Raw genomic sequence first — 17,266 nt, 5'->3', positions numbered from 1 at the left:
CAGGACTACCAGGACTCCTACGCATTCGGAAACCGCTCGCCACTGGAAGGGAGCGTCTGCGCCTGCGCCTGGCTCAGCTGAGCGAAAGCTGAGCGGAAGCTTCTTCAAGCTTTTAGGTCAGCGACACGAATCAGCGCATGGCCTTCGGTCCCCGACTTGGCCCGATGAGTCCATACGCTACACCTGAATTCCATGGCTTCCAGGGCTCTGGTAACCTAAGAGAGTCCTTTCCGCGCTCGCTCTCGCGCTCTCTCTTAGGGGTCTTCGCGGAGACTCTGAATTCCTTGGTCCCAAGATGACCAAATTGTGTCACATTTGCGAACGGAACTCACTTTGCCAATGTCACGTGCCGGAGCGTTTGGCTGCTGAAGGACCCCAACAGCCGGACCTCTTTTGGCACCCACACTTCGCAAGTAAACTGGCGAATCAGTGTCCCGCAAATTGATATCCTAATGCAACTGGCAGTCAGATGGCACGCACGCCCGACGGACGGATGACCGCCGCAAGCGGAGCCGCAACTTGCAACTAAACTTTTGCGGTGACCAAAACCGAACGTGGAGCAAATCCCCCGGCCAACTGACAACTACAACGACAGCTATCGGTGGCCACCAGGATGCAGGACAAGTGCAAGAGTGTGTTCCCACATGCCGCTTGTCGTATTCCATTAGTGTGCCGACCAACCTTAATGATTTCTTACTTACAGCCCGCCATTTCCACGCTGGAGTGGCTGTGTGCGGGCGAGAGCGCCAGCTCACGCACACTCACTCTTGCAGGGGCATAATCGCATTCGTATTGGTTTTCAAGTGCTGTGGCATCCACGAGTCGGCCAATGCGTTTCGAGTTGGGTCGCCGTCTTAATCTGCCAGAGGATGCGTGTGTGTCTGTGAGTCTGTGTGCCTGCATCAGCGGTCGGGTAAAAGTTCAGGAAATTGCTTTTGCATGAGCTCCTCCTTGGCGCGCGGCGGACTTGAGGGCGGAATGGCGGAGGAGCGGAAGAGCGCCGGTTGGCCGGACGCGCGTCCTGGACGCACAAAGGAAGCTGTGGCGATTGAAAACGTTTTGGGAATGGAGTGCGATCGCAAATTGTATAAGCTGCATCGATTGGCGGTCGTTCGAGTCCTAGTACCCTTAATTAGGCAGCGGAGTCGCCCTGCACGTGTCTGCGCGCTGCCGTACGCCTTTCGGGCTTAAAATGTACCGAATTGAATTATTGCCACCACTCACTAAAATAACTGCACTGCACTCACACAACCGACAACAGCCGACATCTGGCTCTGGGTTTGTGGTTGATTCGCATGTTCGCCGGCCGTTCAGTCAATGATCAATATGCTTGGTTCATTCAGTATGACTCCGCTCACCTTTGGTCGCACCTTTCCCCGCCAGCCTACTGTGCTGCTTCTGTCGACACCTGGAACGTAATGTTTATTATCAACGATTGCACTTTTTCCTTTCAGTTTCAGCTCGTATGAAATATAAGCCTGCTTTTTGGCGACCAAAGGAGCAAGTGACAACAAGAAGTGCCTTTGTCGAGGGCCGCGACTCAGCCAATAAATAAATAAATAATAAATATTCAAATATTTACATCTTATAAATATTTTTTTATTTACTTATTTATTGCTAAATGCTTAGTGCAAATTAAAAGCTAACAATATGAATGAGCAATAGCAGCTGAGTGTATGTATGATTTGAAGTTTAACATTTTGTATTATATATTGTCGTATATAAATTAAATTTTATTTTTTATATATTTTTTTTGTTTGCTAAGGATTGATTTTGTAATTTTAATACAATTTTGGCATTGCCATGGGTGGGGATTGTAAATGCTAAAATGGGGCATAAGTTCTGAAAGGCTTGGGTAAGCGACAGTCGGAAGCAAGTTACGTGTGGGACACCTAAGCGTGCAGTTTTGAACAATGGACACACGTTACCTTTTGATTGGTCTAGATAATGGACGTTTGCAAAGTTGGTGTGAACTAATTGTTATAAAGATTTGCTCGTCAAGGGAGAACTTTTGAGGGGGTTGTTGGGGGTAGAGGGGATAAATAGCTTTTGGAACCAACACCACCAGTGGTAAGACTCACTTGCAAAAGATTTACGGAATCGAGAATGCTGACGGAATTAAGACCGCCTACAAAATAAAATTTTTGTGTGGCTTAAAGTTCCTTATTGCGTCGTCGGAATTATAAAAAGTATAAAGTATAAATAATTCTTTTATTTATTACCGTCTCAATGTATTGCTCGGGTTCTACCGAATCTTGGATAAATTCCTTAATAAATGTTTACTAAAAATTTTATTTAATACACAGGATAAATCAATTAAATTACCGATACTTGCTTTCCTCCATCTAACAGACATCTTTAAATATATGTAATTATCCACTGGCAGTGACAACTTGGCAACTAATATTACTTATCTCAGGTCCACGGAGTTAATAGAAGTATTTATGGGCATGGTTTCTTGTCGAGTTCATTTAAGCTATTCTACTCTTTAATCTCAATTTGGAGACTCCGAAGTCGGGGGTCTATTTACAGTAGATGTTTATTGCCATCCTAATTGTACAGCTCCTTGATGAAACATCTTTGACCATGATCTGTCTTCTTAGCCATGAAATAGAAGTATATAGAATCAAGTTGTCTTCCATCAGGTACACACAACTCCAGAAACTTAAATACCCCTTTCCTCTACGAGTAATGGGTAAGAACTGATTGCTATACAGAATGGACGACGGCCTTCTATCAATGGATGGATGAAGCAATTGAAAAGGACATTGGGCTTTTATACTGTATTATGAACATTTCCCTTACTACTACGTATTTGCATTCTACGCATTTCAATGGAGAAGTACAGTAAGGAGGAAGACTGAAGTTTGATCGGCAGGAATCGCATCAAATGCCTTGGGAAATCCTTAGCCACTTATGTTACGATTATTTACTTTAGCTCTGATCGATACTTTTATGAAGATGACTCATAAGTGAACGTTAAGCCCATTGGTTGATTGGCGTAAGCATTGAGTTGATGAATTTGATTCCCTGATTTTCCAATTATCCAAGCCGAACAACTGCAGCTCATTGACACAACCGGCAGAGCCATGGAAACCGTTGATCAATGAAATCGCTTGGAAGTTGGAGTTACACCCCCAAACACATACACATATGTACATACATACATATGCATGTACATGTAGGAAGGTGGGACAGCATGTATGCATTTAGCGCCGTAATGTTGGGCTATTAAATCAATTTCGTTTGTTGCTCTTTTGCACTACTTTCACTTTCTGTCTGTCAAGCAGTCGAAGTTGGCTGTCAGGCAGCCCGAGTGGGACTCGTGTCTGGGCCAAGTTAATGTCTAGGCTGACTGAGCATGCAATATTTAAGGAGTATGTAGCCAGACGGCTTTCCAGGGAAATCAATGCCTGCCACTGCAGCGCATTGTGTTCAGTTTCGTCCTTGTTTGCCCAGTGTATGTGTGTTGGGGCAATCACCCCGCGAATAATTATTATTAAGTTCAAATATGCGTGGCAGGAGGGTAAATATTTACTGTATGAAACAAATTACCTGATTACATTTGGGTCAAGCCATTTTTGCCACCAAAGTGACGCTAAATGCTCTTGTTGCTCTTATTTGTGTGCGGGTGTGCCGAAGAGGACCCCCACCGCACATTCGCACAATCGCAATCACATGGGTAAACAAAACACTGCCACCCCCTCATGGCAGTATCATAGCAATCAGTTAGATGTATGTGCCGTATACTCACGGGTCACACAGACAGAAATTAATTAAAAGTTTGTATGTTGCTGCAACAGAATGTCTAGCTTGTTTATTTGCCCGGCTGTACGCTTGCTTGTCTGTGTGTTGGTTTCGCAGCCATTGTTTTTTGTACGCGAATGTTTCCCATTTTTTATGGATTTTCACGACCTTGTAAGTTAACAATTTTGGCCACTCACTCTGTCGCAATGTTTACAAAATAGTAATGGCATTTACGACCCTGGTCTACACTCACCGTCATGTGTTTCAACAAGTTTGTCTATGTGTGCGCAGGGTCCTCTGCTCCTTTTGTTGCCTGTGGGGCAGTTCTTTTGACCATAATTTAATTTCCATAACGGAATCGGCACCGGAAGAAGTAACTCATCAAACTGCGTAGTTATGGCTTGGGGCAGCTGAGTAAAATGCGATTATTTATATATGTTAGAGATTCTGGGGAAATACATCTCAAGTTTTGTATGGACGGCTTCCTAACATTTGCGTGCATAGAACCCACATCTACATCAGCAATATGACTAACTGCTTGGAAATAAGCTAAGCTCCGGCAGTACGATAAATAATTTAACAAATAATTATTCAAGAATCGGTAAATCAAGTATTGTTTGTTCGCCTTGAGTCGTGGCAACTTCGGCTGTCAAGATTTCTGACTAGACCGCTCCGGGATGTTTAATAATTTTGAGGTCTCAGCAAAGGCTCCACTAATTTGCAACAAATCAAAAACAGATTGACACTTAGTTATCGTACTCGGTGCGATAAAACAGGCTGCCTGTTTTGCGAGTTTGTCATGTGGGAGGCTGACATCCTTCTCAAAAAGCTGCGTCGTGTGCATTCATGTGGCTGCGTGTGTGTGGGTTAAGTGGGCGTGGTAGCTCACTTCGATAGCGCGCTCCGAAAATGTGTGTAAGCTACTGCAAACATATTCGCACAGCTGCGCAGCATGGCATTAATTTCCGTTAATTAAAATAAATACGTCAAGCGATAATAAATGATGGCGTGGATATCAAGCGAGCTCCCGTAAAGCATGCTCCAAAACGATCCAAAAGACACACGCCGCCTTCAATTAGTCGACCACTTCAAGCCCGAGCACCTGCATCACTGGTACTGGCTCCTGTGTCTACTCTCAGCTCTGCAAAGCGCTGCAATTAAAGGGATAAATGATTTGGCCAGAGACAACATAAATTTCTACCACGCACCCCATTGGCGAGTTCTGAAAACCAGTTCTATTCAAATGCTGCGATGTGTTGGCACATAAGCCGGTGGTGCCGGGTGTGGGCTGTGCTGGTTCACCTCGAAAGGACTGGGGAGATGGAAGCTTGCCAAATAGCCGGGCCAAAGCACAAATGACAGTGACGGACCCGGAGAGCAAACGTATTCAAGTGTGCAAGCTCGGCAGAAGCAAACAAAAGGTTATCCATGGCCTTGCCGGTGCTCCTTGGACACAGTGCTCATACACGATAGGGGAAGTAGCAACAGCTGCTCGGCAGAGTTCTTCGTAGCCGACTGATGCGGCTACGGGTGTCCCTGCTATTGAAATGTGTAGTAATGAAAAAATGTCAGCTTACACGTGGCAGGACAAGGGAAGTTGGTAGCTGTAGCTGTAGCTACGGCCAAAGCTGAAGCTGAAACTGAAGTTGAGGCAGACACTGAAGGTACATTCAACAAAAGCGACAGCGACAACAAAACATGTGTCAACTGCCAGACATCCTGAGCAATATTAATAACACTCGGCGAACATATTTTTCATTAAAGCTGCAATGGGACGTCACACAGCATCTGAGCATCTGGGCGAGCTTACTCTTTAAGGATGATTATGCTAAGCTTTCAACACACACTCGCCCCCAAGCTCACAGACCTGCAAGAGAAAATTTAATAAATTTAGTTAGGAGGACGATTAGCGGCCATTTTGCACTCCTCCCACGCGCAGGACGGCCTAACAAAGTTTCTGAGAAACCCTTCGTGCCAAACTCGAGCTGATGTTTTTCTCCTGCCGCGCTGCAATCACAAGCAAACAGTGTGGCCCCAGGCGAAGTTAAGGCGGCGCGGCCAACGCTACGTATGAGGAACGTCTTAATTGCCATTAAGGACCCGTCTGGTATTTTCGCAAACTTTTCCATATTTTATGCATGCTGGAAATCCAGCATGTGAAAACGAGTACAGCACGACCGATGCAGTTTCAAATTCAAATTCGTCAAATCGGAAGTCGGGCAACAACACTGAATAAATGTTTGTTCTAGTCAAGTGCTTTCACTGGTTAATTAAACATAACATAGCGCAGCAGAGAAATTCTCAAGTTAATAATTAAACAACAGCAAGGGCCATAAACTTAATGAAAACTTTTCGAGCTCATTGAAAACTTCATCTATAAAAATGTCACAAGTTCGAAAGGAACCGGCCTATATAAGCCGTCCACCAGAGCAGTGCGCACAATAACGCCGAGATGGTCTTCGAGCTAATACGTCCCGCTCCGCTCACGGAGCAGAAGCGGTCCCGAGATGGTTGCATCTACCTTTACCGCGCCATGAAGTTTATTGGATGGCTGCCCCCCAAGCAGGGTGTGCTCCGGTATGTGTACCTCACCTGGACGCTAATGACGTTCGTGTGGTGTACAACGTACCTGCCGCTTGGCTTCCTTGGTAGCTACATGACGCAGATCAAGTCCTTCTCCCCTGGAGAGTTTCTCACTTCACTCCAGGTGTGCATTAATGCCTACGGCTCATCGGTAAAAGTTGCAATCACATACTCCATGCTCTGGCGCCTTATCAAGGCCAAGAACATTTTGGACCAGCTGGACCTGCGCTGCACCGCCATGGAGGAGCGCGAAAAGATCCACCTAGTGGTGGCCCGCAGCAACCATGCCTTTCTCATCTTCACCTTTGTCTACTGCGGATATGCCGGCTCCACCTACCTGAGCTCGGTTCTCAGCGGGCGTCCGCCCTGGCAGCTGTACAATCCCTTTATTGATTGGCATGACGGCACACTCAAGCTCTGGGTGGCCTCCACGTTGGAGTACATGGTGATGTCAGGCGCCGTTCTGCAGGATCAACTCTCGGACTCTTACCCATTGATCTATACCCTCATCCTTCGTGCTCACTTGGACATGCTAAGGGAGCGCATCCGACGCCTCCGTTCCGATGAGAACCTGAGCGAGGCCGAGAGCTATGAAGAGCTGGTCAAATGTGTGATGGACCACAAGCTCATTCTAAGGTAAGAAGAGCGTGTAGCTGCAGATGGGGCAACTTACCATTATGTTTCCCGCAGATACTGCGCGATTATTAAACCAGTAATCCAGGGGACCATCTTCACACAGTTTCTGCTGATCGGCCTGGTTCTGGGCTTCACGCTGATCAACGTGTTTTTCTTCTCAGACATCTGGACGGGCATCGCATCATTTATGTTTGTTATAACCATTTTGCTGCAGACCTTCCCCTTCTGCTACACATGCAACCTCATCATGGAGGACTGCGAGTCCTTGACCCATGCTATTTTCCAGTCCAACTGGGTGGATGCCAGTCGTCGCTACAAAACAACACTACTGTATTTTCTCCAAAACGTGCAGCAGCCTATCGTTTTCATTGCAGGCGGTATCTTTCAGATATCCATGAGCAGCAACATAAGTGTAAGTGGTCGCCACTGTAATACATGCTCCTCGAATTGTATCTCATTTTCTACCCCATCACTAGGTGGCAAAGTTTGCTTTCTCCGTGATAACCATTACCAAGCAAATGAATATAGCTGACAAATTTAAGACGGACTAAGGTGGATGGATACCTTTTTTGTCCTTTATTGGATACTCTGCACCCCCGTTCTTCCCTAAAACGAGACCCCCACAAACAATATATTTGCAAAATGTTTGCTTAAATAGGAATTTTTTAGAATTCTCTAAATAAAGACTTCTATTAGCGATTTCACGCAAAACTGCCGCGGACACACTTTTGAGAAACGATTTTATTTTTATACTCATTACTCGTAGAGATAAAGGGTATACTAGATTCGTTGAAAAGTATGTAACAGGTAGAATAAAGTATATATATTCTTTATCAGGATCAAACGCCGAGTCGATCGCCGGATTGTACTCCGTATGAACGTCGAGATCTCAGGCACTATAAAAATAGATTTAGCATACATATCATCAAACCGCCCAAAAATGCAAAGCCCACACTTTTGAAAAATATTTTCACATTTATATTAGTCTTGTAAATTTCTGAAACGCCCACACTTTTAAACCAATTTTGAATTTTTGTTCATTATTTATTACTATTTTTTCCCTATTTCTACCGATAATCCAAAAAATTTAAATTTCTCCTTCCCACTTCCAGCTGAGTAACACGTAACTGATAGTCGGGAAACTCGACTACAGCATTCTCTCTTGTTCTTTATAATATTTTGAACTGTCACTTTCTATCGATTTCCTATCTCCACTCTTACGCCCTTTCATGAGAACTTAGAAAAAATGTTGGGTTTTGTTACGATATTGCTGCCAAAATGTTATCTATATACTTACATTGCGTTGCAAAATACCATCCTAACCTACCTTGAGTCCTTCATTTCGGTTTAGGTCAGGCGACCTGAAATTCAGATTTCAGGATCATAATTTATAGCTTCAGATCTAATCAGTGTATTTACCTTTGTCGCAAAAAAATAAATATACACTGTATATGCCCTAAAGGCATGGGTAATATCACATTCAAAATAGTATTTATGTACTTGAATGAGGGGGACCATATAAAAGCAATTGGGACCGGCACGACTAGATGGGATGGGGCTTATTCTTTGGCGTCCGAGTCGTCTACCAGTTCTGAAGACTCATCCACATCACTAGTGTCGTCGAGCGATTGCACATCTTTAAAGTGTAAAACCATGACGATCATCGCCACAAACAAGAGAACGGATACGATAATATTATCCCTTGCCACATCCATCTCGATAGTCCACAGGTACTGGCTAAGCTTCGCAGTGCAGCCGGTGCAGTTCTGCTTCCCGCAGCAAGAGCCAATGGGCCAGGTGCGGTTGCTCGATGCTGTCTGGTAGTCAACTACGCTGGACCTTCCGCAGCACTCGAACTCTACTTCAACCTTGCCAAGTCTATCTCTCACCCACATCTGCAGCACCAGCATCTCGGCAAAGAACTCGAATCTTTTGCGGTACATGAAGCGAGTCACTCCGATGCTTATTGTGTACAGCAACACCACGCTTCCAACGAGCATATAGCCAGCGTACTTCAAGACGGTGGGTTGTCGGGCCATGTGAATCCCAAGAACAGCGTTCAAAATGTAGGCAACCATTGTCAAAGCGCGCACCCAAAAGAGCCAGGGGCGCAAGGCTACCGGGTATAGACGAAGGCCTGGAAACATGACCGCCTTCAGATAAAGGTGGCTGAGCACGTCAAGCAGAAAGATCACTCCGACCACCACCAGAACCACATTAATCTGGAACACGCAGTCGTGCGACACTCGACACCAGCGAAACGGATTAGCCATTTCGCCGGGTTAGGCTCCAGTTGATGAAAGCGCCGCGTCAGTTGCGCAACACGAATTCCTGTTGTTTAACTTTGAAGTAACGAGACTTCTGCCTGCTGTCGTTCTGACGATTTTCACCTGGCTTCGCTGCTGATTTAAGCCAGTTTGACCCGAATCAAGTTCGTAATATAAACATTTAGATTGCAAGCTCTTTTGCCACCAATGACACTAGTTGCCATGGCTTTAAGTGCAAATGAGTTTACCTCTCTCGAAAACGAAATTATGCACCTGTTGCAGATAGCGCCCTATCGAGAATCGGAACGAGGCGCGAAAAAGGGGAAAAATATGTTTGTGACTTGACGTAAGTCAACCCTGCTTACAGGAATATACCAAAAAAAAAAGCATGACGAAGCGAAATATCCTTACCTAACTATATACAGAGGTGGTCAAAAGTATTTACCCAACGTGCTTTTTTTTCAATTGACAAGAATTGTCAACTAATTGAAAAATAGTTCGTTGTGTAAATACTTTTGACCACCTCTGTATTTGAAAAACAAAAAAGAATGCTTAGTCAAGTTCCCCGACTATCAGATACCCGTTACTCAGCTAGTGGGAATGCGAACGCAAAATTTCATAATTTTTCTGGGATATCGATAGATAGAAAGAAAAATTTTAAAAATTGTTTAAAAAAGTGGACCGTTAGGAAAATGTGGGGGGAGAGGCGTGACCAGTGTTTTTGGTATACCGATAAAATTTGGGAAGGCAAACAATTAAACGAAGTTAGAGTGGGTGTAACAAAAAGATATTTGGCCCATCGATAGAAATTTACAAGCCTAATAAAATTAAAAAAAAATATCCAACATGTTTTCAAAAGCTAAAGTTATAAGTTCATTAGTCTTCATGATTTGACCGATTGGGAATTTCCTGCTGCAGAGTGTATATGGTATGGTAGTATCATCGGATACATAGTGTGGTATCGAAATACTCTATAGCTTTATCGCAGTAGTTCCTTGGTCCACGTGCATTTGTAAACGTTTTTTTGAAGTGATCCCATGCCACCAATAAATCGCGTTTCTTGCGCTTTGGCTTTCTATACTTTTATTTGCTCCTCCCTTAAAACTGTTAAATTACAAATTCCATCTATAAAAACCATTGTATGCATATGGACGTGCAGGTATGTATACATTAAAAAAATAGCAGACTCGGCCTTTGGGTTTCCAAATGTCTCACTCTTGACATTCGGCTTTTCCCGGACTTTTAGCTCTTGGTACCCCGGTACACTAAAACGAACCGTAAACCGTGTACATTCCATTAGCAGCGAATCAATACATAGTACTGATCGCAATCGGTTAACAACGGAAAATTGTGCATGACACCGTTCGGAAACAAACTTGAACAGCGTTGGCGTCATTAGAATCTGTATGCTTAGTCTAAACGTCTTCAGCTTTAATACAATAGTTTTCAAGATCACAACATAAATAGAGACAGACAGATAGTTTGGATGGTTTGACTTGGCTAGTGATCCGATCAATAATATGGTCGAGATCTTTGGAACCATAAATGCCAGAAGGTTGAGGTTAAGCAGGTACAGATTCTAGAGACATAGACGCAGCGCAAGTTTGATGACCCATGTTGCCACGCACTCTAATGCCCACAAATCACCCAAAATTGCCACGCCCACACTTATGAAAAATGCTTTGATAGCTTATCATATTTCTATCGATTTGCCAAAAAAAAGTGTTGTCCCCTTACGTCAACAAACCTCACACTTAAAAAATTTTTTTTGCCCTTTTATCGTTTTATTGTTTATCTAACTAATTTCAACCGATTTGACAAACAACTTTTTGGCCACACCCACTTTAATGCCCAATGAGAAAAATTTTCCTAATTTTATTCCCCAATATCATTTTTGCGTTTGCAATCACACTAGCTGAGTAACGGGTATCTGATAGTCGGGGAACTCGACTAGATCATTCTCTCTTGTTTCCTCACAAATTTCTATTTACAAAATATTTTAAAAAATGTTGAAACTTCTCGTTCGCACTCCCCACTAATGGTTTAAATAAATATATTTTAATATTATTATTATTTTTTCTATATTTTCCATAAATGTGCTACCGATGTCTTAAACAGAACACAAATGCAAACTAAATCCTCTTCTTTGTGAACGATTGCAGCCTGTTAATTTTTTCGTCGTGCTAAGGGAATCATCATTTATTAATGGAATAGTGTAAACTTTTACACTTATGTGAAGCGTTATCCAATGGGCTTTCATTCTTTAGGTCATTTGAATTGTGTCAACCCTCTGCAATGACTAATAGAGAGAAGGGTATTTCAATCTATACACTGCAGACTTTAGTAAACTTTATTACCCCTTGAGTAATTGATTTCCACAAACGAGTTTTCAAGTGTCGCCTATGAATTATCTAATTGACGATTGATGGACTTATAATCACGCCATTGGCGGCCCTATAAAAGGACATTGCAGACGGTGCTTTAGTTCAATTGTTGAAATTAGAGTGCATTCACTATGGATCTGCGAAGGTGGTTTCCGACCTTGTACACCCAGTCGAAGGATTCGCCAGTTCGCTCCCGAGACGCGACCCTGTACCTCCTACGCTGCGTCTTCTTAATGGGCGTCCGCAAGCCACCTGCCAAGTTTTTCGTGGCCTACGTGCTCTGGTCCTTCGCACTGAATTTCTGCTCAACATTTTATCAGCCAATTGGCTTTCTCACAGGCTATATAAGCCATTTATCAGAGTTCTCCCCGGGAGAGTTTCTAACTTCGCTGCAGGTGGCCTTTAATGCTTGGTCCTGCTCTACAAAAGTCCTGATAGTGTGGGCACTAGTTAAGCGCTTTGACGAGGCTAATAACCTTCTCGACGAGATGGATAGGCGTATCACAGACCCCGGAGAGCGTCTTCAGATTCATCGCGCTGTCTCCCTCAGTAACCGTATATTCTTCTTTTTCATGGCAGTCTACATGGTTTATGCCACTAATACGTTTCTGTCGGCGATCTTCATTGGAAGGCCACCGTACCAAAATTACTACCCTTTTCTGGACTGGCGATCTAGCACTCTGCATCTAGCTCTGCAGGCCGGTCTGGAATACTTCGCCATGGCTGGCGCCTGCTTCCAGGACGTTTGCGTTGATTGCTACCCAGTCAATTTCGTTTTGGTCCTGCGTGCCCACATGTCGATCTTCGCGGAGCGCCTTCGACGTTTGGGAACTTATCCTTATGAAAGCCAGGAGCAGAAATATGAACGATTGGTTCAGTGCATACAAGATCACAAAGTAATTTTGCGGTGAGTAAACGGAAATAATGTACATATAAATATAAATTAGGGTGCACTGTGGAAAATTCACGCACTTTTTTGGGACAAAACTTATTTTCTGTTGGGCTAGATCGACTTGATTTGTGATCCTGGTCGAAAATATATTTACCCTTAAAATGTGGCAACCTTTTTCAATACCATGACCTCTTTTACAGATTTGTTGACTGCCTGCGTCCTGTTATTTCTGGTACCATCTTCGTGCAATTCTTGGTTGTGGGGTTGGTGCTGGGCTTTACCCTAATTAACATTGTCCTGTTCGCCAACTTGGGATCGGCCATCGCAGCGCTCTCGTTTATGGCCGCAGTGCTTCTAGAGACGACTCCCTTCTGCATATTGTGCAATTATCTCACAGAAGACTGCTACAAGCTGGCCGATGCCCTGTTTCAGTCAAACTGGATTGATGAGGAGAAACGATACCAAAAGACACTCATGTACTTCCTACAGAAACTGCAGCAGCCTATAACCTTCATGGCTATGAACGTGTTTCCAATATCTGTGGGAACTAACATCAGTGTAAGCAGATGTGCCCTTTAATGAAATTTTTGACATTTGTTTTACTCTTGGTTTCCTTGAAGGTCACAAAATTTTCGTTCTCCGTCTTTACTCTCGTAAAACAAATGAACATATCTGAGAAACTTGCCAAATCTGAAATGGAAGAGTGAAAAAGTTTATTCGAATTTAAAATCACACATGAAAGAAATTAAAGTACACGGTAATAAAATTTTGATAGTTTTTTAACACTGTTGCTAGCGGGTTGGGTACCGATTTTTAAAATTACTTTAAATTAAACAAAAACACTACTGCAATTAGGTAAGGTAATGTAAGGGTTATGAATTTCATAGTTTCCTTTTTACCGCAACATAATATAATATAATCATGCGTATCTTGAAAAATATATATTTATTTTTTGAAAAGTGAGCTTTAAACCTACTTGGTACTTATCTACATATAAAGAGCAGGGAAATCTGAAGAGCAAATACCATTACAGCCGTACCGGGATAGAGCTAGTAAATTTTGGAATATCAATAAAAATTTCCAAAAATTAAACAAGAGAGATTGCTATAGTCGACTTCGTTACTCACCTATGACTCGTTACTCACCTATAATTTTTCAGCGATATCGATAGATATTGGTGAATAAAATGAGAAAAAATTTAAAAATTGATCAAAAGTGTGCTCGTGGCAGTTTTGAGCGTAAAAGTGGGCGAGGCAAAAAGTTTTTTCGCAAATCGATAGAAACTTACAAAACTAATACAAATATGAAAAAATATCAAAACATTTTGCACAAATGTGGGCGTGGCAACATGAATCAACAAACTTGCGCTGTGTCATTGTCTCTAGATTCTGTATGCTGAATCTTAGCATTTTACAGTTCCAGTTAGTTACTTCATATGGTCGGAAACGATTCCTTCTGCCTGTTACATACTTTTCAGCGAATCAAGTATACTCCTTTACTCTACAAGTTACGGGTATAATAATAAAAGAAGTACATTATATGTATGTATTTTTAAAACGTTGGCATTTTCTGAGTGTTATTTTCGTTTAAATTACTAAAAGAATACTAAATATATTATATGAATTATAGTAGAATACAATAAGATGTAATTTGACTGGAATGCTTTCAACAGATAGCTTCTTTGTAGTAGGCAAATTTGTCAGCTTGGTATGGAAATTAAGAACTCGCTATTCTCCACTCAGGAAAGTGGTTACTTTACATTACATTACCATTTGGTGTGGATTTTTGTTAAACTATATTATTCTTATAGGCATATTAAAGCGTTTTTACTTTACTCCTTTGATCACGACGGTTCTTATATTTTAATGGGTCTATTATGCCTTTGGATTACCAAATGAGTACAATCTTTTGTACAATCGATTTTCAAATTATAAAGCTATTTTTGATAGTTTTAGGTTTCTGCCTGTAGACTAAGCTTACATAATTCTGGATACGAGACCTAGAGTGCTGCATTCGAATCCGGGACCAGATCTAAGTGCTGAAATCAAAATTTCTCGTCGGAAAACATACATAGTACAATACATAAAAACTGAGAACCTTAGTCAATGGAAAGAGAAGGAACCGATAACAGCAAAAACATTGACACTAAGACTGGGCTAGTCCGCGAGTTGTAGTTATGCTGACAGACAACGGAAAGGACATTTGTAACGATAACGTTCGTTTCTATTTCTGAAACCCAGCGGCTGGTGTATGTGGGTTTGTTCATATGTGTGACCATTAATTTTGAGCGCGTTCAACATGAAAACTACATGGCAAAACAGATTTTGTGCAGAACCCACCATATCACCCACTCTCATGCGTTGGAGCTGCACATAGACCGACTGGCAGATAGTTCATGCCCGCGAGCCAACTACGAAACAGTTATACTATAAATAAGTAAGCAGGGTAGCGGTATGAGTGTTATGGGCAGGAATGGCAAGCCAAATGTAATGGGAAAAGCACAAAAAGCGGGTCAGTGCGCACAAAATGCTAGCAATGATGATGATGGCGGATGCCACCGCTGGCTCTGCTTCAAACAGCAGCAGTGGCAGCACCGGAAACTGACGAGAACGCAGAATAAAATGCTGATATTGCCCAAGCTATACATCAAGGACTGTGGCATGGGTATTGCACGCCATCGCAGAGAGCAGCGTTTGATGTGTAGGGTAGGACGTATTTTACGCAAAATAAAATGAATAAGAGGAAAAATTAAAAACAAAATGTGTGCAGACATAAACATGAGCAGACGCTATAGTCGCATTCCTCGACTATCAGATACCAGTTACTCAGCTAGTGTAGTGTTTTGTAGGTGAAAGAAGGGGCGTAACCAAAGTATTTTGGTATTCACATAGAACGTGCCAAGCTAATCATCAATAAAACGAAAAAAATTCAAGCCATTTTAAAAGTTTGGCGGTTTGTGGGCTTTTAGAATTTGTGTGTCGAGAATCCGTATGCTTAATCTCAACATTCTAGCTTTCATACTTCCTGAGACCGAGGCGTTCATACGGACAGACGGTCAGGGTCAGAACAACGCTGCTGTTATCCGGATTAAGAATATATATGAGAGTAAGAGGGTATAAGAGCAATCTGAACATTTTTGGACGAGTCCAAAATGTTTTTACCAAATCCATGAAAATGACCATGACAGTTTTGGGCTGTTTATTTGGCGTTAAAGTGGGCGTGCCAACGTTCTGAAACTAACTTGCTAAGCATTTTATTTCTTTCGTTGTTCCCGAGATCTTATAGTTCATACAGGCAAATAGATCGAAATATATGTATGTACCTTATAAATTGTATAATATAGTATACCCTATTTCTTTACGAAGAACGGGATTAAAACTAAGATACGGTCTAGGCCATATCTGCAGCTATAAATACTGAAGCAAGCAGCGGCGACAGCAAAATTTAATTACAGACCTGTAAATGCTTTTCTAATTGTTTCTCTGGATGCTACGTTTATTTTGAAATGTTCGGTTTCCATTTAGCAAATACAATCGATAGAATGGGCAAATGACAATTTCAAAAATTAGAAATTGATTTCGCATTGAAGGGTATGACGTGCCCAATAGCGTTAATGTCATAGGTAATAATAATAATTTGCTATCCGTTTTTACTGATTAGGAAATGTGACAAGGAAGTTGACAAATGTATAAATGCGATAATTATTTGCTTGCATATACTTATATGGGGTATTGCTAATAAGATTTTTATTTCTGGTAAAGTACACAACAAAATTTTAAAAACTCTACTACGCTACAGTAGTTTCTCGGCGAAAAAAAAAGTTCAACATGTTTAATAGAAATTGGCAAAACAAATAATAAAACGAAAAAAATAACAGTTATGGTAGGTTTGTGGGTGCAGAAAACAGTTTTTTCGAAATTCGATAAATTTAGAAAAACAAAAAAATAAAAAATATCGTAACATTTTCCAGAAGTGTGAGCGTGGCACAAATTCCATCAACGAAGTATATTCTTGATAAGGATCAATAGCCGAGTCGATCTGGCCATGTCCGTCTGCCCGTACAGATTTGTCTTGCAAATTTTTTCGCCTGCCAAAATTTTTTTTTAAACACCCACTCCAACTCCCATTGGCTTCATCAGTTCTTGCATTACCTTGTCATTAGCATCCACAATATTTTTGGGTGCTGTGGCATGGCCAATTAGGCATATTACACTGCAATATTCACACAGCTAGGTCAATGAAGAGCAAGACAACATTACTGAGTGCAATTCCAAACGTTGGTTAACAAAAAACATCCTCTAACTGGCTCTGGTTCCGGTTATAATTTTGAATTCCACTCTCCATTGTGGTGCACACTCTTTACTGGCACAGAACGGAAATAAACGGGGCGGTTGAAAGCGAGTCAGCAACATCAGTTGAAACGTCTTCCGTCTTAAATTTCTAACAATGCAATTTATTTGAATATTATGAAAATTGTCTGTCCCTCCTTTTTAATTCCAGAAAACTGAATACCTTAATGTCCATTTAAAAGGACTTTTCGGTTTTGAATAAAAGTATGCCTACAAAATTATTGAAATTCCTTGGCGACAAGCTCAGTAAATAATAAAGGAAGTAAATGTTGATGACAAGGAAATAGGAGCTGTGACATTACCCTACTGGGAAGCCATAACAAACTGCAGTCAATCCAAAAAAACCATAAAATCTAGAGGGCGGCTACTCGTAATTTAAACATTGCAAACATTACATTTGTACCGAAG

The 17,266-nt window shown here is 41.9% G+C and overlaps 3 protein-coding genes across 4 annotated transcripts, besides 5 other annotated features; 2 read left to right on the top strand and 1 right to left on the bottom strand.

Moving 5' to 3' along the window:
* Positions 1-6,199: 6,199 nt before the first annotated feature.
* Or42b (Odorant receptor 42b) lies at positions 6,200-7,517 on the top strand (the record flags this gene model as incomplete). Its single annotated transcript, NM_078900.2, has 3 exons — positions 6,200-6,966; positions 7,021-7,378; positions 7,443-7,517. 3 exons carry the CDS (start codon positions 6,200-6,202, stop codon positions 7,515-7,517), a joined length of 1,200 nt encoding a protein of 399 aa, NP_523624.2.
* Positions 7,518-7,886: 369 nt separating this feature from the next.
* Positions 7,887-8,130: a mobile genetic element.
* Positions 8,002-9,299, bottom strand: Tsp42A (Tetraspanin 42A). 2 transcript variants are annotated; one of them, NM_001273786.1, is made up of 3 exons: positions 8,386-9,299; positions 8,264-8,327; positions 8,002-8,202 (listed from the first exon to the last, which is right to left on the bottom strand). In NM_001273786.1, exon 1 carries the CDS (start codon positions 9,237-9,239, stop codon positions 8,526-8,528), a length of 714 nt encoding a protein of 237 aa, NP_001260715.1. In that variant the 5' UTR covers positions 9,240-9,299; the 3' UTR covers positions 8,002-8,202; positions 8,264-8,327; positions 8,386-8,525. The 2 variants fall into 2 exon arrangements, with proteins under 2 accessions (NP_001260715.1, NP_523623.1); NM_078899.2 differs by lacking the exons at positions 8,002-8,202; positions 8,264-8,327 and having other exon boundaries at positions 8,364-9,299.
* A 473-nt stretch (positions 9,300-9,772) lies between these two features.
* Positions 9,773-10,755: a mobile genetic element.
* Position 10,756: 1 nt separating this feature from the next.
* Positions 10,757-11,200: a mobile genetic element.
* A 544-nt stretch (positions 11,201-11,744) lies between these two features.
* Positions 11,745-13,271, top strand: Or42a (Odorant receptor 42a). Its single transcript, NM_078898.3, has 3 exons — positions 11,745-12,524; positions 12,710-13,067; positions 13,130-13,271. The coding sequence occupies exons 1-3, from the start codon at positions 11,749-11,751 to the stop codon at positions 13,214-13,216; spliced, it is 1,221 nt and encodes a 406-aa protein (NP_523622.2). The 5' UTR covers positions 11,745-11,748; the 3' UTR covers positions 13,217-13,271.
* Positions 13,272-13,602: 331 nt separating this feature from the next.
* Positions 13,603-14,028: a mobile genetic element.
* A 1,268-nt stretch (positions 14,029-15,296) lies between these two features.
* Positions 15,297-15,611: a mobile genetic element.
* Between the last annotated feature and the right edge of the window lie 1,655 nt (positions 15,612-17,266).

The sequence above is a fragment of the Drosophila melanogaster genome, chromosome 2R (assembly GCF_000001215.4).
Source record: "Drosophila melanogaster chromosome 2R".
Taxonomy (NCBI): Eukaryota; Metazoa; Arthropoda; class Insecta; order Diptera; family Drosophilidae; genus Drosophila; species Drosophila melanogaster.
This window is presented reverse-complemented; position numbering and strand designations above follow the sequence as displayed.